The sequence below is a fragment of the Mangifera indica genome, chromosome 14 (genome assembly GCF_011075055.1).
Source record: "Mangifera indica cultivar Alphonso chromosome 14, CATAS_Mindica_2.1, whole genome shotgun sequence".
Taxonomy (NCBI): domain Eukaryota; kingdom Viridiplantae; phylum Streptophyta; class Magnoliopsida; order Sapindales; family Anacardiaceae; genus Mangifera; species Mangifera indica.
This window is the reverse complement of record NC_058150.1, coordinates 7,476,945-7,501,926: the sequence shown is the minus strand read 5'-3', so window position 1 is coordinate 7,501,926 and position 24,982 is coordinate 7,476,945. Positions and strand designations below refer to the sequence as shown.

The 24,982-nt window shown below is 31.9% G+C and overlaps 1 protein-coding gene across 1 annotated transcript; it reads left to right on the top strand.

Annotated features, from left to right (window-relative positions):
* The first annotated feature begins 17,030 nt into the window (after positions 1–17,030).
* Positions 17,031–18,819, top strand: LOC123195845 (AAA-ATPase At4g30250-like). Its single transcript, XM_044609703.1, has one exon. It carries the CDS (start codon positions 17,133–17,135, stop codon positions 18,654–18,656), a length of 1,524 nt encoding a protein of 507 aa, XP_044465638.1. The 5' UTR covers positions 17,031–17,132; the 3' UTR covers positions 18,657–18,819.
* Positions 18,820–24,982: the final 6,163 nt, after the last annotated feature.

Below are 24,982 nucleotides of genomic sequence, written 5' to 3'. Positions count from 1 at the left end.
TCAAGAAAATGGCATTGAATGTAAACTTGACAAATACTTACATGGCTTGAAGCAAGCTTCAAAAGACTTGTTTGCAAAACTTTCTAAGATATTATCTAGGATAACTCATTGTTTATCATGTCAAAAGGTAATAGTAAACAATAAAACTGTGTACAAATAATGACATATCACCATATGATTGACTGTTATTTTATCTTTAATTTAAAATTATCTAATTATATGATGATATGTCATTGTTTGTGTATATAACATTATTCAACAATAAAATGGTTGTTTCAGTTTACGCCAATGATCTCATAGTAGCAGAAAATAATGGAAAAAGATGTGTACAACTTAGGAATACCTCCAACTTTTCTTTCAGCTTAAAGATTTGGGGGCACTTAGTTACTTTCTCGGGTTATAAATGAAACAAATTAAAAAAGAAATCTATTTGCATCAACATAAATATGCAAAGGAAATTATAGACGAAGTATAATTTGAGGATATGAGGTCCGCAGAGACTGCAATCTCTTAGTAGTGTGGTTTATCAAGGGATAAGGGGGAACATATTGAAGATGCCTCGGCCTATCAACAATTGATTGGGAGGTTACTACATCAGACACTCGCAAGACCCAACTTAGGTTATGAAGTTCATCTTCTTAGTCAGTTTTTGAAGGATCCAAGATGACCTCACATAGAGATGGTGAAGCGATTAGTTCAGTATTAAAATTAGTATCAAGTCAAGGAATATTTTTCTCAAAAAGCAATCCCCTTACTTTGAAAGCATATAGTGATGCTGATTGGGTCCCTTTCCTAACAATAAAGAGATCACTAACATGATTTATAACCTTTCTTGTAATTACGCTCTTAACCTGGCAATCCAAGAAACAAGCGATTGTCTTACTTTGATCTGTCACAGCAGAGTTTCAAGCAATGGCCAAGACAACAAAGAGAATTGCTTGGTAACTTGCCAAAGGACATGTTTGCAAAATTTCTAAGGCCAATTACTTTGCTATGTGACAAAAAATCCATCATACAAATCAAAACCAATCTAGTATATTACATGAGAGGATCAAACACATTGAGTTGGCCGGTCCGCCATTTTACTAAGGAACATGGTTTCATCAGCTTAGGGGAGGCATACACGATTTGTTGTGCGAGCTAAGATGGACTACTCACATCAACTTGAAGGAGGCTATTGAAGATTGTCAGAATGGTCAATGTTGGTTGTATAGAATTGCATAATAATCTCCTTCCTTTCTTTTGTTGCCTAATTAATCAGATTTCGACTTTGCACCAAAATCATGATCAACTCTAGTTAATTGCTTAGATGTGTTGCTCTTGCTTTAATTGTCAATTCTAAAAACCTAGGGGTGTGTATAGTTCGATTCAAACTATAAAACCGAATTAAACTGCTTAAAAATTATGGTTTGGTTCGGCTTGATTTTTAAAATGATTTGGTTTGAGTAGAATTTTTTAAACTATTTTTTTCAATTTGAGTTACGATTTGAAAGATGTTCAAACTAAACTAAACTGTAAACCATATTTTTTAAAAAATACATATATAATTAGATGTACAACTTGTTTTTCATATTTATTTGATCATTTTCTTTACATATATATTATATATATTTTAAATTTATTTTACAAGTGTATATCTTGTTTTAGAAAATTATAATTCAGTTAATTTTGTTAAATAATATATATATTCAGAAATAAATTATTTTAAAATATTCAAATTATGGTAGTTAAATCGTATATCATATTGAATGATACGCCCTTTAAAAATTAAATAATAAAATACTAATAAAAATATTATAATTGACACATCATCATTTTAGAAAATATTACAAATACTCTTAACATTTTAAAATTTTTCATATGCACCCCTAATGCACTATCATTTTCTCTAAAAAAATATATCAATTCGTATCAATAATATACATTGTATCGTATTAATTCAATACACCTTATAATATGTATTGTTTTCCATTTGCATGGTATTGTGTATAATACGTATTGTATATTTTAAAATACTGATAATTATGATTCAAACCGTAATCCAAACCAAACTAAACTCGAAACTTCAACATTTTTGAGCTCAAATGTTTTAAGTCCGAAATGAATTAAGCTCGAATGATTTCGAGCTCGAGCCTAAAACTTCAATATTTTTGAGCTCGAGCTTTAGAGTGTTTAGCTCATCAAACTTGCGAGCTAAAAATTTTGATACAAAACGACATTGTTTTGACAATATGTATTAAAATGATGTCGTTTTAATAATGAATTAGTTAAGAGCTCGAGTTTGAGCCGAACTCAAGCTTGGCTCTTTTAAAATGAGCCCAAGCTTGAGTTCAAGCTCAATTCCATGCAAATCAAGCTAAATTTGAGCTTGAACTTGGTTCGGCTTAGCTTAAATCCAACTCTATTGTGAAAAGAGTTGGAAGAACGTTTTTCATAAGGAAATGATCTAAAAATTCAAGAGGTCAAGACAGAAATAATCAATACCAAACAAGGAGATATGATTATTTTTGCATACTAGGCTAAAATGAAAGGCTTGTGGGAGCAACTTGGTACATTTACAAAGTCATAAAAACCATAATGTAGAGGTTGTACGTGTGGAACGAGAACAATAGAGAAAGAGGAAGAAAGACTCCACCAGTTTATGATGAGCATAAACAATGCATATAGTGTAGTTTGATCAAATTTATTATGCAAGGATCCATTACAAAGCTTATCAAATGCATATTCTCTAATGACGTCAAAGGAAGTCACAACTGGAAGGTTTTCCATGGGAGAACCTACTGCGTTTAAAGTGAACTTAGGCAGATATAGAGGAAAAGAGCAAAATAAAAAGTCAAATTGTGACCACTGCAATTAAAAAAAAAATTGATCACATCAAAGAAAATTGCTTTAAAATTATAGGGTACTTAACAAATTGGTCAGAGAAGAAAATGAGAAAGAATAGATCATCCAACGACAAAACTCTCCTACAGCAAACTTGTCAAAAGAAAAACTTGATCAACTATTGACTTTGTTGGCGAGAGAAAATAAAGCTAGACCCACAATGAATTTAATTGGTAGCATGACTATAACAAGGTAGATAATTGATAATGGAGTATCCGATAATATAATCTCAGATGTGACACTAATGTAACAATGCCAAAAATCAAAGAAGCCTAAAAATTTTTTTTTTTTTCTGATTCTACCTTAAATTTCAATAAAAATGTTAATTCTTGTGATGTATGTCACCATGCAAAACAATGTCAAAATACTTGTCACATTGGAAATAATAAATCAAATGATATTTTTGATCGCGTTTTTATTTTATATTGGAGGCAAGATATCATTAGATAAGATGGTTATTTGTATTTTCTTACCCTTGTTGATAATTGCTCCTAAAACACCTGAGCTTACATGATGAAAAATAAAACAAAAGCACTCATCCTTTTCGAGAATTACGTTAAGATAATGCATACCTAGTTCGGTGTGTGAATTAATATGATCTGACAAAACAATGCACTAGACTCATGTTAGGAGCTTCAAGAGATTCTTGCAGGACAAAGGAATGCTACATCTAACATGTCCTCACATACTCCATCAGAAAACATATACATCCTTTTGAGATGGTAGCATACTGAATAAGCCTCTAACAAACCTCAAAGTTAAAAGGGAAGTCTCTTTATCAGGTTCCTTTTAAAGAGAAGCCCAAGTATGACGATTTGGGCAGGGGGGACCTGGAACTTTGTTAGGGTAGGGCTATGCCTATCCTCAATTTAAAACATTTTGAAAGAATATTATTAGACTCATTCAATATTTGAAATTGAATTCGACAAATATGTTACTGGATCCACCGTCAAATCAGCTCGTAATTAGAAATAAGAATTATACTTGACTTTAAATAAAACTCTAACCCTAGTATAGAATTAAATTAGTTTATTACCTAAATATCAAATTTACGTAAAAACTCATAAAACCATTTGTCAAGTTCAGAATGTTCTGATTTTATTGGAAGAGATTTTTTTTCCAGCAAGAAAAGATCACAAGATCAAACCACCCTCTTTCTTTGCTCTTTGTTTTCAATAGGGTTAAATCTAAATCAAGTCAACAGACTCAGTTTTTTTTAACTCGAATTTATTTAATTTGAATTTGAGCTAAATTGAGTCAAAAAATTCAACTCATTTTTTAAACTGAACAAAACTTGCACTAGGAAGTGTTTAATTTAATTTAGCTCTAATTTAATTTGAATTCATAGCTCAAATCGATAGTTCAAATTTGTTATTCGGTTTGGCTCAAATTCGTAGCTTGAATTGGTAATTTAAATTTGTAATTCAGTTCAATTCAAATTCATAGCTCAACTGATAGTTTTGCTCATTATTTGAACAAAACAATATCATTTTGTCAAAGAGTTATGAACTCAAATCACAAATTCAAGCCATGAATTTAAACAATTATTTCGAGCCATAACCAAGCCATGAATTTGAACTATCAATTTGACTCATGAATTTGAGTCAAATAGAACCAATTCATTTTTTATTCAAGTCAAACTCAAGTCACCTTTAATTTTGGCTCGATAAACTTAAGTCAAACTCGAATCAAACTATTTTTTATTCAAGTCAAACTTGAGCTAAGGGTATTTGATTATTTGATCGAACTAAACATAATCAATTTGTATTTAAGTCACCTTTAATTTTAGTTCAACGAACTTGAGTAAGACTACTTTTATTTGAGAGGAACTCGAGGTAAACCCGAGTTAGACCATGTTTTATTCAAGCTAAATCAAGCCACAAATTTAAACTATTGTTTTGAATTATGAATTCGAGTCAAACTTGAATCAAATCAAACTGAATAATTTTTTTATTCAAATCAAACTTAAGCCACCCATAATTTTTTGTATTATTTCCTTTGTTTAATTTTTTTTTTCTTTTTAGTTTTCATTAGATAATTGACAAATAATGGTGGAGTTGTAAAGACCCTAGCCAACAATAGTCATGGGTTTGCCACTACATTTGAGAGTCTTTGGTTTTTTATGCTATGCCTATAACAAGCAAAAACTTATGGACAAGTTTCATCCATGATTTGTGCATTTCTAGGACATACAATTGAAAAGAAAGAGTATAAGGTCCTTGATCTTGAGACAAGAAGAATTATGGATTTTAGAGATATGATGTTTAATGAAAACACATTTCTGTTCAGTAATAAGAAATGTGAGGAGGAAAAAAGTTCATATGGGGTGTCAAAGGAAACGATTATTGTTGAAGAATATGATGATGAAGAGACAAAAATAATTTTTTTGACAATGAAGACAGCATGAATGTTGAGCTTGAAGAGATAGAGGAACCAAACATAAGGAGGAGGGAATACATGAAATTAAGCCTAGGGGAAGGCTCATTAGGGAAAAGAAGCCCTTACAATAAGATATCTCATATGAGAACATTACTTGAGGTACACAAGGTAAGGACACAACATCCTCATCTATCATATGCCATTCTACACATGTTTCACGCGATATTGTAGATGAGACTGTGAGCAGCTTTGAGTAAGCCTTACAAAGTTTAAGATGTTGTGAGGCAATGAGTGGAGAATTAAAAGCTCTAAGTTACAATGAGACTTGAAGCTTAGTAAAACTTCCGAGAAGAAAATAGGTCAAAAGATCAAAATGGATGCACAAGATTAAGTACAACCCCAATGGATAAACAAGGTTCATTACAAAAGGCTATAATCAATTCAACAATCAAATGGAAGCCCTCAATTATAATGAAATCTTTGGCATATGTGGCGAAATTTACAACAATAAAGTGTTTACTTGCAGTGGCTACTATTAAAGTACGAGAATTACATCAACTGGCTGTCAACAATGTTTTTCTTCATGGAAGCATAGATTAGGAGGTATGCATGAAAGTATCGTAAGGTCTTCCTAATCAAGAAAATGGCATTGTATGTAAACTTGACAAATACTTACATGGCTTGAAGCAAGCTTCAAGAGACTTGTTTGCAAAACTTTCTAAGATATTATCTAGGGTAACTCATTGTTTATCATGTCAAAAGGTAATAGTAAACAATACAAATATTGACATGTCATTATATGATTGAATATCGTTTTATCTTTAATTTAAAACTATTTAATCATATGATGATATGTCATTGTTTGTGCATATAACATTATTCAACAATAAAATGGTTGTTTTAGTTTACGTCATTGATCTCAGAGTAGCAGAAAATAATGGAGAAAGATGTGTACAACCTAGGAATACCTCTAACTTTTCTTTCAGCTTAAAGATTTGGGGGCACTTAGTTACTTTCTCGGGTTATAAATGAAACAAATCAAAAAAGAAATCTATTTGCATCAACATAAATATGCAAAGGAAATTATAGACGAAGTATAATTTGCGGATGCGAGGTCCGCAGAGACTGCAATCTCTTAGTAGTGTGGTTTATCAAGGGATAAAGGGGAACATATTGAAGATGCCTCGGCCTATCAACAATTGATTGGGAGGCTACTACATCAGACACTCACAAGACCCAACTTAGCTTATGAAGTTCATCTTCTTAGTCAGTTTTTGAAGGATCCAAGATGACCTCACATAGGGATGGTGAAGCGATTAGTTCAGTATTAAAATTAGTATCAAGTCAAGGAATATTTTTCTCAAAAAGCAATCCCCTTACTTTGAAAGCACATAGTGATGCTGATTGGGTCCCTTTCCTAACAATAAAGAGATCACTAACATGATTTATAACCTTTCTTGTAATTACGCCCTTAACCTGGCAATCCAAGAAACAAGCGATTGTCTTACTTTGATCTGTCACAGCAGAGTTTCAAGCAATGGCCAAGACAACAGAAAGAATTGCTTGGTAACTTGCCAAAGGACATGTTTGCAAAATTTCTAAGGCCAATTACTTTGCTATGTGACAACAAATCCATCATACAAATCAAAACCAATCTAGTATATTACATGAGAGGATCAAACACATTGAGTTGGCTGGTCCGCCAATTTACTAAGGAACATGGTTTCATCGAAGGTTTTCAAAACCGGACCGGACCGGCCGGTCCGTCCGGCCGGACCGTAAACCGATACTGTAGCCGGTTACTGTTCAACATAAAACCGTTATAATGTTAATTTCGGGTTTGACCGCGGTCGAACCGCCGGTTCGTGTCTAAAACCGCGGTCTAACCGGTCAAGGCGGTTCTCGGTTCAGAAGCTGCATATTATAAACTATCAAAGCAACAGTTTTATTTCTTTCCTCCTGTACCCCGTTCCTTGCATTGCACGCAGACGCAGATGGGTTTTGCTGCAGCCGACGAATTTCTCCGACTGCACGTATTAATAAACCGCCGTTGATTCATCTCTTGCCGACGACGGTTTAAAGACTCCTACCGACGACAACGAAGTTGCCGAGGGGTGGTGGTTTGCAGGCTCACAAGACTGCAGTTTCATGGCAATACTGCAACCTTTCACGGTGACTTCTTAGGCTCAAACGACGATGAGGTTCTGTTGCTGTTGTGACCGGCGACTTTTCAAACAACGACGAGAAGCTGCTATGTATCCAAGGCTTTGTAAACTGTTTGAAAAACCAATGTTTTCGTTGGTTTGAATTTACTGTGTTTAAACAGTATATCATCACAAAGCATGGTAAACTATTTGAAAAAACAATGCTTTCCTTTGTTTGAATTTATTATATTTAAACAGTATATTATCACTTGAATCTGTAAACTGTTTTGAAAAATTAATGCTTTAGTTTGTTTGCATTTAAAGTATTGAAACAGTATATTACTTATTAGATTTTTGTTCAATAATACATATATTTTGTTAATTGTGAAAATTAAAAAGTATACACAATATAAAATTTATTGTGTAAAACATATATAATTACTAATTAAATATAATTTTTTTAGGTTTTTACGTAAAACTATAATTCCGGTCCAACCGATCGGTCCAAACGGTCTGACCGGTCCGACCGAAACCAGTACTTAAAACGGTTTTTATTCCGATCCGGTTTTGAAAACCTTGGTTTCATCAGCTCAGGGGAGGCATACACGATTTGTTGTGCGAGCTAAGATGGACTACTCACATCAACTTGAGGGAGGCTATTGAAGATTGTCAGAATGGTCAATGTTGGTTGTATAGAATTGCATAATAATCTCCTTCCTTTCTTTTGTTGCCTAATTAATCAGATTTCGACTTTGTACCAAAATCATGATCAACTCTAGTTAATTGCTTAGATGTGTTGCTCTTGCTTTATTTGTCAATTCTAAAAACCTAGGGGTGTGTATAGTTCAATTCAAACTATAAAACCGAATTAAACTGCTTAAAAATTATGGTTTGGTTCGGCTTGATTTTTAAAATAATTTGGTTTGAGTAGAATTTTTTAAACTATTTTTTTCAATTTGAGTTACGATTTGAAAGATGTTCAAACTAAACTAAACTGTAAACCATATTTTTTAAAAAATACATATATAATTAGATGTACAACTTGTTTTTCATATTTATTTGGTCATTTTCTTTACATATATATTATATATATTTTAAATTTATTTTACAAGTGTATATCTTGTTTTAGAAAATTATAATTCAATTAATTTTGTTAAATAATATATATATTCAGAAATAAATTATTTTAAAATATTCAAATTATGGTAGTTAAATTGTGTATCATATTGAATGATACGCCCTTTAAAAATTAAATAATAAAATACTAATAAAAATATTATAATTGACACATCATCATTTTAGAAAATATTACAAATACTCTTAACATTTTAAAATTTTTCATATGCACCCTTAATGCACTATCATTTTCTCTAAAAAAATATATCAATTCATATCAATAATATACATTATATCATATTAATTCAATACACTTTATAATATGTATTGTTTTCCATTTGTATGGTATTGTATATAATACGTATTCTATATTTTAAGATACTGATAATTATGATTCAAACCGTAATCTAAATCAAACTAAACCTGAAACTTCAACATTTTTGAGCTCAAATGATTTCGAGCTCGAGCCTAAAACTTCAATATTTTTGAGCTTGAGCTTTAGAGTGTTTAGCTCATCAAACTTGCGAGCTAAAAATTTTGATACAAAATGACATTGTTTTGACAATATGTATTAAAATGACGTCGTTTTAATAATGAATTAGTTAAGAGCTCGAGTTTGAACCGAACTCAAGCTTGGCTCTTTTAAAATGAGCCCAAGCTTGAGTTCAAGCTCAATTCCATGCAAATCAAGCTAAGTTTGAGCTTGAACTTGGTTCGGCTTAGCTTAAATCCAACTCTATTGTGAAAAGAGTTGGAAGAACGTTTTTCATAAGGAAATGATCTAAAAATTCAAGAGATCAAGACAGAAATAATCAATACCAAACAAGGAGATATGATTATTTTTGCATACTAGGCTAAAATGAAAGGCTTGTGGGAGCAACTTGGTACATTTACAAAGTCATAAAAACCATAATGTAGAGGTTGTACGTGTGGAACGAGAACAATAGAGAAAGAGGAAGAAAGACTCCACCAGTTTATGATGAGCATAAACAATGCATATAGTGTAGTTTGATCAAATTTATTATGCAAGTATCCATTACAAAGCTTATCAAATGCATTTTCTCTACTGACGTCAAAGGTAGTCACAACTGGAAGGTTTTCCATGGGAGAACCTACTGCGTTTAAAGTGAACTTAGGCAGATATAGAGGAAAAGAGCAAAATAAAAAGTCAAATTGCGACCACTGCAATTAAAAAAAAAAATTGATCACATCAAAGAAAATTGCTTTAAAATTATAGGGTACTTAACAAATTGGTCAGAGAAGAAAATGAGAAAGAATAGATCATCCAACGACAAAACTCTCCTATAGCAAACTAGTCAAAAGAAAAACTTGATCAACTATTGACTTTGTTGGCGAGAGAAAATAAAGCTAGACCCACAATGAATTTAATTGGTAGCATGACTATAACAAGGTAGATAATTGATAATGGAGTATCCGATAATATAATCTCAGATGTGACACTAATGTAACAATGCCAAAAAACAAAGAAGCCTAAAAAAAACTTTTTTTTTTTTCTGATTCTACCTTAAATTTCAATAAAAAAAGTTAATTCTTGCGATGTATGCCACCATGCAAAACAATGTCAAAATACTTATCACATTGGAAATAATAAATCAAATGATATTTTTGATCGCGTTCTTATTTTATATCGGGGGCAAGATATCATTAGATAAGATGGTTATTTGTATTTTCTTACCCTTGTTGATAATTGCTCTTAAAACACCTGAGCTTACATGATGAAAAATAAAACAAAAGCACCCATCCTTTTCGAGAATTACGTTAAGATTATGCATACCTAATTTGGTGTGTGAATTAATATAATCCGATAAAACAATGCACCAGACTCATGTTAGGAGCTTCAAGAGATTCTTTCAGGACAAAGGAATGCTACATCTAACATGTCCTCACATACTCCATCAGAAAACATATACATCCTTTTGAGATGGTAGCATACTGAATAAGCCTCTAACAAACCTCAAAGTTAAAAGGGAAGTCTCTTTGTCAGGTTTCTTTTAAAGAGAAGCCCAAGTATGACGATTTGGGCAGGGGGGACCTGGAACTTTGTTAGGGTAGGGCTATGCCTATCCTCAATTTAAAATATTTTAAAAGCACATTATTAGACTCATTCAATATTTGAAATTGAATTTGACAAATATGTTACTAGATCCACCGTCAAATGAGCTCGTAATTAGAAATAAGAGATTTTTTTTCCAACAAGAGAAGATCACAAGATCAAACCACCCTCTTTCTTTGCTCTTTGTTTTCAATAGGGTTAAATCCAAATCAAGTCAACTTGACTCAGTTTTTTTTTACTCGAATTTGTTTAATTTGAATTTAAGCCAAATTGAGTCAAAAAATTCAACTCATTTTTTAAACCGAGCAAAACTTGAATTAGGAAGTGTTTAGTTTGATTAAGCTCTAATTCAATTTGAATTCATGACTCAAATCGATGGTTTAAATTCATTATTTGGTTTGATTTAAATTTATAACTCGAATCGATAATTTAAATTTATAATTCGGTTCAATTCAATTTTATAGCTCGAATAAGTGATTTTGTTTATTATTTGGACAAAATGATATTATTTTGTCAAAGAGCTATAAACATGAATTTGAACCATTACTTTGAGTCATAACCAAACCACAAATTTAAACTACTAATCCAAGCCATGAATTTGAGTCAAATAGAATCAATTCATTTTTTATTCAAGCCAAACTTGAGTCATCTTTAATTTTGGTTCGCCAAACTTGAGTCACCTTTAATTTTGGTTTGATAAACTTGAGTCAAACTTAAATCGAACTATTTTTTATTTGAATCAAATTCGAGCTAAGGGTATATGATTATTTGATTGAACCGAACATAATAAATTTTTATTTGAGCCATCCTTTATTTTGGTTTAATGAACTCGAGTCAAACTATTTTTTATTTTAGAGGAACACAAGCTAGAGTATTTTTTATTGAAGCCATAAATTTAAACTACTGATTTGAGCTATAGATTCGAGCCAAACTTAAACCAAATCAAACTAATAATTTTTTTATTTAAGCCAAACTCAAGCCACCCATAATTTTTTATATTACTTCCTTTGTTCAATATTTTTTTTTTTTTAAGTTTTCATTAGATGATTGATAAATAATAGTGGAGGCGTGAAGACCCTTGTGAACAAAAATCATGGGTTTACCACTGCATTTGAGAGTCTTTGGTTTTTTATGTTATGCCTATAACAAGCAAAAACTGATGGACAAGTTTCATCCATGATTTTTGTATTTCTACGATATAAAATTGAAAAGAAAGAGTATAAGGTCCTTGATCTTGAGACAAGGAAGATTATGGATTTTAGAGATATGATGTTTAATGAAAACACATTTCTGTTCAGTAATAAGAAATGTGAGGAGGAAAAAAGTTCATATGGGGTGTCAAAGGAAACGATTATTGTTGAAGAATATGATGATGAAGAGACAAAAATGATTTTTTTGACAATGAAGACAACATGAATGTTGAGCTTGAAGAGATAGAAGAACCAAACATAAGTAAGGAGGAGGGAATTCATGAAATTAAGCCTAGGGGAAGGCTCATTAGGGAAAAGAGGACTCCCAAACCCTTCAAAGATGGTGTATTACAGTGTTACCATGAAAAAAAGCCCTTACAACAAGATATCTCATATGAGAACATTACTTGAGGTACACAAGGTAAGGACACAACATCCTCATCTATCATATGCCATTCTACACATGTTTCACGCGATATTGTAGATGAGACTGTGAGCAGCTTTGAGTAAGCCTTACAAAGTTTAAGATGTTGTGAGGCAATGAGTGGAGAACTAAAAGCTCTAAGTTACAATGAGACTTGAAGCTTAGTAAAATTTACGAGAAGAAAAAAGGTCAAAAGATCAAAATGGATGCACAAGATTAAGTACAACCCCATTGGATAATAAACAAGGTTCATTACAAAAGGCTATAATCAATTCAACAATCAAATGGAAGCCCTCAATTATAATGAAATTTTTACATATGTGGCGAAATTTGCAACAGTAAAGTGTTTACTTGCAGTGGCTACTATTAAAGTATGAGAATTACATCAACTGGCTGTCAACAGTGTTTTTCTTCATGGAAGCATAGATTAGGAGGTATACATGAAAGTATCGTAAGGTCTTCCTAATCAAGAAAATGGCATTGAATGTAAACTTGACAAATACTTACATGGCTTGAAGCAAGCTTCAAAAGACTTGTTTGCAAAACTTTCTAAGATATTATCTAGGATAACTCATTGTTTATCATGTCAAAAGGTAATAGTAAACAATAAAACTGTGTACAAATAATGACATATCACCATATGATTGACTGTTATTTTATCTTTAATTTAAAATTATCTAATTATATGATGATATGTCATTGTTTGTGTATATAACATTATTCAACAATAAAATGGTTGTTTCAGTTTACGTCAATGATCTCATAGTAGCAGAAAATAATGGAAAAAGATGTGTACAACTTAGGAATACCTCCAACTTTTCTTTCAGCTTAAAGATTTGGGGGCACTTAGTTACTTTCTCGGGTTATAAATGAAACAAATCAAAAAAGAAATCTATTTGCATCAACATAAATATGCAAAGGAAATTATAGACGAAGTATAATTTGCGGATGTGAGGTCCGCAGAGACTGCAATCTCTTAGTAGTGTGGTTTATCAAGGGATAAGGGGGAACATATTGAAGATGCCTCGGCCTATCAACAATTGATTGGGAGGCTACTACATCAGACACTCACAAGACCCAACTTAGCTTATGAAGTTCATCTTCTTAGTCAGTTTTTGAAGGATCCAAGATGACCTCACATAGAGATGGTAAAGCGATTAGTTCAGTATTAAAATTAGTATCAAGTCAAGGAATATTTTTCTCAAAAAGCAATCCCCTTACTTTGAAAGCACATAGTGATGCTGATTGGGTCCCTTTCCTAAAAATAAAGAGATCACTAACATGATTTATAACCTTTCTTGTAATTACGCCCTTAACCTGGCAATCCAAGAAACAAGCGATTGTCTTACTTTCATCTGTCACAGCAGAGTTTCAAGCAATGGCCAAGACAACAAAGAGAATTGCTTGGTAACTTGCCAAAGGGCATGTTTGCAAAATTTCTAAGGCCAATTACTTTGCTATGTGACAACAAATCCATCATACAAATCAAAACCAATCTAGTATATTACATGAGAGGATCAAACACATTGAGTTGGCCGGTCCGCCATTTTACTAAGGAACATGGTTTCATCAGCTTAGGGGAGGCATACACGATTTGTTGTGCGAGCGAAGATGGACTCCTTCCTTTCTTTTGTTGCCTAATTAATCAGATTTCGACTTTGTACCAAAATCATGATCAACTCTAGTTAATTGTTTAGATGTGTTGCTTTTGCTTTACTTGTCAATTCTAAAAACCTAGGGGTGTATATAATTCGGTTCAAACTATAAAACCGAATTAAACTGCTTAAAAATTATGGTTTTGTTCTGTTTGATTTTTAAAATGATTTAGTTTGAGTTAAAAATTTTTAAACCATTTTTTTCAATTGGAGTTACGGTTTGAATGATGTTCAAATCAAACCAAACTGTAAACTGTATTTTTTTAAAAATTCATATATATAATTATGTTTGATAAAAATTTTCAATGAACAATTAGGTGTATAACTTGTTTTTCATATTTATTTGATCATTTTCTTTATATGTATATTATATATATTTTAAATTTGTTTTACACGTGTATAATTTAGTTAAATAATATATATATTCAGAAATAAATTATTTTAATTCAAATTATGGTAGTTAAATCGTGTATCATATTGAATAATACGCCTTTTAAAAATTAAATAATAAAATACTAATAAAATATTATAATTGATACATCATCATTTTAGAAAGTATCGTAAACACTCTTTAACATTTTAAAATTTTCCATATGCACCCTTAATGCATTATCATTTTCTCTAAAAAAATATATCAATTCGTATCAATAATATACACTGTATCGTATTAATTTAATACATCTTATAATATATATTGTTTTTCATTTGTATAGTATCGTATACGATACATATTATATATTTTAAAATACTAATAATTATGGTTCAAACTGTAATGTAAACTAGATCAAATCGTATTTTTTTAGTTTGGTTTGAAACTTAAAATGGTTTAGTTTAGTTTGAAAATTTTTTAAACTATTTTTTTCAGTTTAATTTAAAAAGTCTACCAAACTATACTAAACTGAACCATACACACCTTTATTAAAACCGCTTATATATATTTCTTTTGTAATCATTCAAGTGATGCATAATTTTTGCTCCAAAGAATTTCTTTAGTCTGACTATTTCATTTACATGACGTAGAATATAAATCGGTAGGTTCACTCCAATTAGTTGCTAAGAACAATGTAAGTCCAAACATTAATATAATAAGACAATATTTTAATTAGAAGACCCAGATAGTGACGTTTTTTGGTACGAAAGAAAATAAAAACAAGATCTGGATCATCTTCCTCTGGCCCCTCTGCAGACTAAGCATCTTTGGTGACTTTTCTTTCTTAATCTCACAGCAACCGCTACGTAAAAAGGAGAAGCTACTATACCACTAATTATTAAAGTAGAATCGATTCTCAATCAGCTGCTTTTCAGTTTTATCGTTGCAGGAATTCTGTCCAAGCTAACTTATACAACAAGACTCCTGTCCAATCCCATATACATTTCATATTTGACCGGAAATTAAAAAAGTACGGTAAACATTAAAATTGAATTTGAATCGAGTTAGATCGAGCTTGAAAATTAATTTGATTCAATTCAGATTTATTTAGTTTGAATTTAAATGAAATCAAACTTAAATCATCTTTAATTTTAACTCAACAAACTCAAACTGAACTATTTGTTATTCAAACCGAACTCACATTAAAAAGTATTTGGGCTTGGTTTTATTTATATATACCTTTAGTAATTAAATGAATCAGACAATATATATATAAAAACTAGCACCTTCATTTTTTTTTTTTTCACAATATTCTACTGTCCATGCAGATTTCGATTTATTCCTTATGTATTCTTGTTTAAGAATATGTTCATCAGCTTTCTGCACTGCTCTAGATGCCTTCCTTGGTAAATTATCATATTCATATGGCTTAAGCTTCGTGCCTTTTAATGTCAACCACAACCAAAATCTCTTTTCTTTCTCTTCACTTTAATTTCTTCTTTTTCTTTTCCTTTTGTATCAAATTTCGACCATTTTTTCCCTTCCTAAAGCCAGGTAGGCTTATCCACCACCGCCATGCACCACCAGACTATTAATTTTTCTTCTTTCTCAACCCCACCAGGCTTACCACCTCTTTTTTCATCAAAAGAATTCAATTTAGATAAATGTGTTTTCCGTAAAAGATCAATTCGTAAATGAAACTTTGTTCATCAAAAGCAACACTCCTCATCCTGTAAAGTTGAGAAAATTAATTGCAACTCTATATGCATCGAATATTAAGAAAGAAGCATGTACACAGATAATAAAATTAGTGAAATATATGAGAGGAGATGAAATGCCGAGAGTTGGTGGAAAGTGGGTCTTAGTAGGGCAAATTAATATTTAGAATAAAATGATTGATGAGATGATACTTATAATTTCAAGAAGATGATGTGAAGATGAGCATAATCATGGCAAGAACATTCTCTGACCTTGAAAACCTCAATTTCAATTTAGAATAGGAAAAAGATAAAGCAAAAGAAACAAAAGCAATTATAGGGTCACTTCATAAAAGCAAAAGCCGTGGGTGTCTCGTGTGGTTGCATGCATGCCCCCCCGCCCATTCTATGATTTCTCCATCTCTTTTTTCTCTTGCAACTCTCATTTATATATCTAGTTGAGGGGAGCTTAACATATAATTAATTGGCATCGATCTTATATAATTCAAGGTATCTCTGTATGAACTCATAGATATATGCATTGCAAGCAGTAAAAGAATTGGGTATAATCTCAAGAGCAATACAGATTGAAACTAATATTACACAAAATTATTGGTTTATATTAAAATATAATTCATACACTTATATATCACTCATTTTATTCAAGTTTATTAGATGTAAAATTCTCTTTCTTTCTTTTTTATTTGAGTTTTCAACAAATGATAAAAGAATGTCATACTAAGGATGAGAGTTTGACTTCAAGTTCTTCAATGACATATCAAGATTATATTTTTAATTACATGGTTTAATAGTTATAAATCTAATTATTAAATTTAAGTTTTATCTATTTAATGTGATTAATTTGATTCAAAAAAAATAATTTAAGCCGTGTGAGATTCCTCAATTGAAAAAAAAAAAAAAAAGTGGATTTGTTCGATCTTTGAAAGCGGAGAGCGTATAACGGCAGCAATACGAACAGACAAAAGGTGAAAAGCAAAAGAGGGCTAGTCATCTTCATCTACTTTATCTTTTTCCAGTCTCTTTATTTTCTTTCAGTCTTTGTTTTGCTAACCAAACCTACACTACTTCACTTTGTCATCTAATTCTATATCTTCTAAATTCCTCCCTTACATAACTCAATATATAGACAAAGACAAAGAAAAATTCACAATTCATTTCTATCATCACCATCATCATCAAATGGAGATATTATCTCAATTGTGGTCATTCCTGGGTCTTCTCACCGTCCTCCAAAACGTTTTACCTTCGCAACTTCTTTCTCTTCTCAGCTCTTCCTATGAATCTGTGCAAGATCTCTTTACTCCCTACTCCTACTTTGAAATCCCTGAGTTCAATGGCTACTGTGGTGTCGACGTCAATGATCTCTACCACCATGTCAATGTCTACCTCAACTCTCTCAACTCAGCTGCTGCTCAGTGTCGCCGCCTCACTCTTTCTCGCTCTAAATCTTCCAAAAATATTACTTTCACCGTTGCACCCAATCACACTGTTCATGACTCTTTCAATGGCCATACTGTCTCTTGGACTCACCATGTCGACACAGTCCAAGACTCCTTAGAAGAAAAACGTAGCTTCACTCTCAAACTACCAAAGCGACACCGTCAAGCTCTTTTATCTCCCTATCTTGATCATGTTACTTCACAAGCTGAAGACTTTGAGCGTGTCTCTCGTGAAAGAAGACTCTTTACTAACAATGGCCATGCTTCCTACGAATCAGGCTGGGTTTCAGTTCCATTTCGTCATCCTTCTACTTTTCAAACCTTGGCACTTGAACCTGAACTTAAAAAGCAGATAATGGACGATTTAACAGCGTTTTCTAATGGCAAAGAGTTCTATCACAGGGTTGGACGAGCTTGGAAACGTGGGTATTTTCTTTATGGGGTGCCGGGCTCTGGAAAATCAAGTTTAATTGCTGCCATGGCTAACTACCTTTGCTATGACGTATATGATCTTGAGCTCACCAAAGTTACAGACAATTCAGAGCTCAGAGCATTGCTTATACAAACAACAAACCGTTCAATCATTGTAATCGAGGATATTGATTGCTCGGTTGATCTAACGGCTGAAAGAACGTCAAAGAGAAGATCACATTCACACCCGTCTAGAAAGCAGATAGAGCCACGATGTGAAGATGGCGAAGAAAATGGAAGGGTTACACTTTCAGGGCTGCTGAATTTCACCGATGGTCTATGGTCCTGCTGTGGAGAAGAGAAGATCATAGTGTTCACCACAAATCATAGAGAGAATGTGGATCCAGCGCTGATCAGATGTGGGCGAATGGATGTCCATGTAAACCTTGGGGTCTGCGGGGTGCACGCATTCAAGGTGCTAGTGAAGAACTATCTAGGAGTAGATTACCATGGATTGTTTGATGTGGCAGAGAGTTGCATAAGGTCAGGCGGAGCCCTAACACCAGCTCATATTGGGGAGATTTTACTGAGGAATAGAGGCGATGTTGAGATGGCGATGAAGGAAGTAGTAACAGCAATGCAAGCTAAGATTTTAGGAGGTGGGGTTCAGCGAGAGGTCATAGATTGTGATGATATGATGGTAGTAAGATCGCCAGAGAGTTTAGGATCTCCGGAGAACTGGGATTCATCGCCGGGAAAGAATGGAGGGAAGAAGAGGTCAAACTCAAAGGGCAATTTTTTGGTAAGGTTAAGATCTTTAACCAAATCTGATTCTGGCAGAAGGGGTGTATGACTTGTAATTACGTTTATTTGGTACTGAAAATGTTTTTGGGTGTTCAATTAGTTGGTTAGCCTTGCTCGTGTGGGGAGTCAGTTTTTCAGATTTCTATATAATCAATGTAACATTGGTGGGAAGAAATTAACTAATTAAAGTTTGAAGATGTTTAAATGTTGAAGCCGGTCCGGTCCCTTTTAGTTTGGATTGTATGGTATAAATTTCATGTATGAAATTTTAGAGCAAGTCTTGAAAAGAAAGAAAGTTGTTTAATTGCATCAGTCCATCATAATCACAAGAAATGAAAAACAATTGAATCAACAAGAATGTGTACTTTACCATAAAACAAGAAAATCTATCTTTAAAATAGATTGAAAGCCTAAAGCCTGTACTCTGGGGCCCAGGATTTGACCAGTCCTGGTCTGGAGAGGACTTGAACCGGCTTAAACCGGACGAGTCAGCAGGGCTCGGGCGAAAGTCCGGTCCTAGGGACTAGAATCTTAACCTCTTAAGGATCAAACTTTAAATAATAATAATAAAAGAAAATCATCTTTGTTATAAATTTAAATAACCGAAAAGAATATGAAAGAATGATAGTAGAATATATAAAGTTTTCTTTGATTATTGCAAATGGAGTAGGGATGTCAATGGAGAGGGGCGGGGAGGGGATATTAGTCCCCGTCTCTGTCCCGTTAGGGGATATCAATCTTCCTCCCCAGCTTGTCCTTATTATAGGGATAACAAAGAATCTTCATCCTTTTCCCGCAAAGAAAAATCTCTTTTCCGTATCCGTAAATATAAATTTTAATTTTTTTCTGTATTTCAATAAATAAAATAAATCATATTTTCTCAAAATATCACTTGCTATAGAAGCTACAAAATATTTACTTGTTATTTTAGTTCAAATACAAAATTTTCATAAAATCTAACAATATGCAATAATCAATCTTTTCATTAGTAGTTCTTCATGTTGATATTTTCATTAATTCTTCATGTTGATACAAAACAACATTTTAAAAACTAACTTGCAATAATCAATTTTAAAAGCAAAATTAATTTAAAAGCAGCTTATATATAAAATACTAACGAATTTGTAATTAAACTAATTAAAATATGCTAAAAAATCAAAATTCACTTACATGCCAAACATCAAGGTTGGACAATGAAACTCAAGTTCATGTCATCAATTATCAATTACAACACATGCAAAAAAATAGGTAATAAATTCTTACAATATTTTAAAAACCAATGTTTCATAGTCGACTTAAAAATAAAATTAATTATTTGATTTGATTTGAGATATTAATGAAAAATACTTACTATCTTCTGAATCATTATCATCGTAGATTATCGAATAAGACTTTTCACCTTTCAAGAAAATAAAAAAAATTAAAGACAAAATTTAATAATTATTAACTTTATATTAAAGCTGATAAAAATTCATTTTATTACCTTTTAGGTCAACCCATAACCAATTTTGGGAACACATCAATGCCTCCAATATACTCGAATGAAATCTATTACGATGTGGACTTATTACCTTACCCGTAGTGCTAAAAGTAGACTAAGAAGCAACAGTAGAGACTGGAATAACAATAATATCTCGAGCAATCCTCTGCAAGGTTGTATATTTAAGCCCATTTAACTTTCACCAAGTCAATATATCAAAGTCTGGACTCCTAGGTAAAAGTTTCTCTTCTAAATAACATTCCAGTTCTAACTTTCTCAAGATATTATTTAATTCTTGTTCAATAAATATATCAAAATTTGCTAGATACTCCTCATCACCACAAAAACTAGATTGAGAAGAAAATGAAGCAAACAAAGTTTGACTTGTACTACGTACATGCTCCGGTTGATATTCATAAAGCAAATCATTACAATATTGTTGAATTCTGATTATTTCGTCTTTGTCATCATCTCCATCCATCAAAAGAAAGAAATAATCTGACAATTTCATTTTGAATCTATGGTCTAAAACGATGGCCACCCCTATAACACCATGAATCACACTCCAATACTTGTTAAATTTTTCAATCATTTGTGCAACCATCTTCTTTATCATAAGATTCTCACACATGAGCCATTTTGTCAAATGAATTTTGATTTGATAAATTTTAAGAAAATATTCATTTGCAGTTGGAAATTTAGTGTCAGAGAATAGTAGAATGACATTGTAAAATATTTCTAATTTCCCACAAATATCTTGTGTCAAGTCTCACTTTCCCTTTGTTGGTAAACATTTATATTGTGTTTCACAAAGCTTTAACCAACAAAAAACTTCTTTGTAAATCAAAGCAATATTAAGCATAAGATAAGTTGAATTCCAACGAGTCTTATAATCAAGAGACAACTTCTTTGTATTTTGAATACCCAACTAATTGACTACTTCATCAAATTTTTGCTCCCTTTTAGGTGATGCTCTCCAAAAGGCAACACTCTCTCGAATCTTTATAATTTCATCACTAATTACAAATAAACAAATAACACATATGAAACAATGAACCATAAAGCATAAGTGATGAACGTGGTAATTTATTTAAGATATCATCAATAATTGTATCATTAGTGGAACAATTGTCCACAGTCAATGTGGACAACTTTCTATCAATATTTCACTCATAAAAGCAATCAACCAATACCTCAAAAATCACATCTTTTGTATGTAAGGTAGGAACATAAACAAATCTACAATTCAAATAGAAAATTGTTTACTAAATATATATATGTGTGTGTGTGTGTGTGTGTGTGTGTGTGTGTGTATATATTAACAAAATATATTAAAAGACATTAAACATAAAAAAAAATTACCTTATAAGTCTATTTTGTAACTCTCATTTGTTATCAATGAAGTGGGTTGTAATAGTTATGTACCCTTTGTTTTGGTTGCTTGCAGTCCACAAATCACAAGTGATTGCAGTTCTCCCTAATTTTTTGTTTAACAATTTCATTGTCTTGCCCTTTTCAACATCATAAATGTTCATTATGTCCTTCTTAATGGTGTTTCTAGAGACCATCTTGAACAAAAGTTGAATGGTGTTATAAAATCTCCTAAACCCACAATGATCTACTATGCTTAAAGGATATTCATGTAGTATAATCATATTTGCAAGGTTTTTTCTACCTGCCTCTTAATCAAATTGATAAGTGGATAATGTCAATTTATTATTATCTCTATGGGCTCTCATAAGCAACTTCTGTGCTACATCCTGGTATTTTCTTTTTGGACAAATTTTATGATGATCATGTAAATGTCTAGTGTCATTTTTTCCCCCACTTACCAATTGTTTGTGGCAATAGTTACACTCCACCTTGTTTTTTCCATCAACCTTTACTTTCTTGAAATGTTGTCATATAATTGATTTACACTTTCCAGCAATACCAATAATAAGATAGTCATCAGGTGCATTTTGAAGAGGGCTTGAACAAGGACTATCCAACTCCTGACATTTAATGGAGTACAAAGTAAATGAGACATGTGCACAATTTTTATGAAGAATAGATATATCTTATTTGCAAGGAGGGCATATATATATATATATAGTTTTGCTATGTTCCTTCACCAATCCAATCAAAGATACATAGCCATAACATTAATATGCCCAGATGGGTTTTCTTCATTTAGTGAAACCCAATATTATACTTTAGGGTGGTGCATTAATTGCTTTCCAATTTGGTGGAAAATCGTCTTATATGTAACACTCTCCTTTGAATTTTTACCACTTAAAAATAATTATATTAATTTTGCTAAAAAAAACCACTGAGATAAAAACCAAAGAAAATAAGTGTAATTATTCAATGTCCTGTAAAATAGAGTTAGATATGTTTAAACTTCCTCATTAAAAACCTTACTAGAAAAACCCAATAGAACAAAATCTAAGCTAGGAAAAAGAGTACAGTGTACATTTTATCCAATATGTGACATGCTTAAAAATTTTGTTCCCCCTAATGAATGTTCTCCTTAATTGTAGTAGGATTAATTTGGTTGTTTATTAAACTATTACATACCAATGTTATATAATAACTTTTCAAATGTAGATATTGGTAATGTCTTGATAAACAAATTTATATAGTTGTCACTAGATCATATTTATTTAACATCAATCTTTTGGCTCCATTGGAAATTATGAGTATAAAAGAATTTCGATAAGATATATTTGATTTTGTCTTTTTTTGTGTATCCACCTCTAATTTAGATAATATATGTTGTATTGTCTTCATATAATATAGAATAAATGTTTATTGTAGAAGAAAAACTACATGTATTTCGGATATAATGGATAACAGATCGTAACCATATGCATTCATGATTGGCTTCATGAAGAACTAAAATCTCAAAATAATTTAAAGATGTTGCAACCTATAACATCCCCTCCAGAAGTACTACCCTCCAGAGGAAAGTGTCATTAAATTTCCTATTCTGAGCATGCATTTAATTTAAAATAAGTAATAAATTCATTAAATAGCTTAATAAAACCTTATTTATTAAAACTTGTAAAATTACTAAAATACCTTTGACTCAAAAATAATTGAAACTGTCAAATGGTGTTCAAACATGAAAACATAATATGTGTAGTTAGAAACATCAATGAACCTCTAAATAAAATAAAAGTTAAAAAGATTGAATTGTCCTCGATGTTCTACGCTTGCGAACTGTCGCTTATCTCATAGCTATCATGATTACTTGTACTTATATACATAAAAATAGAGGAGTGAGTGTGAAACACTCAATAAATAGGAGACTCTACTAACAACTTTAATTGAAATCCCCAAAATGGCCTTTAACTTGACCTACACTAGTTTTGTCATCTAGAGTCGGCATTAAACTTCTTTATGGATAATGACAAGTCTTACATATTATCTCTGTACTCATATTGTACTCTAAGAACAGTCTAAACTGTATAACATAACTCTCAAATCGAATTATATCCTTCTTGATCACTAAGGAACCATTACCAAGATTCCTATCTAGCGTGACTATACTAAATCGATAGAAGCATCTGAATCTAAAACTATAACTAAAACTATATATTAGGTTAATCGATTTAGATCAAATATAAGAATTTAACACTTTGGCCATATGTGCTATCTTTTTATTTCACTACCCCAATTACACCTTAACTAGGCTCTATTATAAGCATGTACCCTATTACGGGTTTGATATCTAACTACAGACGGTGTAGTGACTATATACTCACGGTGCCCTCTCGTAGCTATCATATAATGTCTAGCATGCATGAATCTCAAGTCTTAACAACTCTGTCTCACTTTCGCTTCCACCTAATAACTATATCTCATACCATTTTATAGCTTAACTTTTAGGAACATAGGGTGCTGCTACATACCTAAAGTCTCTATATTATTACTCAGGATGACCCTTAACTCTATAGTATAGTTTTCTTATTCTTTTATTTTTCCTACCCTAAATACATAGGCGTGTACCTTTTGATATACAAGGGTATTTCTTATAATTTACTTGCACATGACTACCTCTTCATGGCTTCTCCTCATATGCTCTTATTCATCGATAGACAAACGTGTATCTGAACTAACATGAGTGTGTGCCTATTAGATATTTATTCTACTTTCATTTTCTCTTCTCTTCCTAACTGCTTTATTACTCAGAGATATTTTGGTCATTTCACCTCACACACAATTGTGCACAAGCTACATACAGGGAGTCCACATGTTCTATTTGACTGCTAATTAGTCAATGGCATCCAATGACCATCAAATCACTGAGAAGCATGATTCCAACTCTGGGCTTCACACACACAAGTGTGTGTCTCATACTATATGACCATGTGTTAAATCCAGAATACAAAAAAGGCCAAGTTTAAACCCTAATCTAGTCTTTATACAAAAATCTCTTCCTAACAGCATTAGTAACACACCACTCTCATGATTTCTTATACCTGAAAGGCCATCAAAACATTCAGTCTTTGTCTATCATGCAAATACACTCATTATCACAAAGCAATTGCATATACTCATAGCTCAATAGCTTATACATCAATGTTTTAAGCATCAATATTCATTAACATACTCTCATCATTAGTATATACATATAAATACATCATCATCAATATCAAAAAACTAAAACTGATTAAGGCGGCTACACATAACAAATCATATTTCAATCTAATTAACATTTATGAAATCTTAATACAAGATGAACAGTCGCCTTTCTTATTTATTTCCTCAGTTCAAACATATTATAACATTTTACCACCATCACAATCATAATCATAATCCATCAATACAAATCAGAAGGCAATGACAAGTCCTACTTACCTTAACTTTACAAAAATCAAGCATGCAAGCAAGCCTTCTTTTAGGGTTCA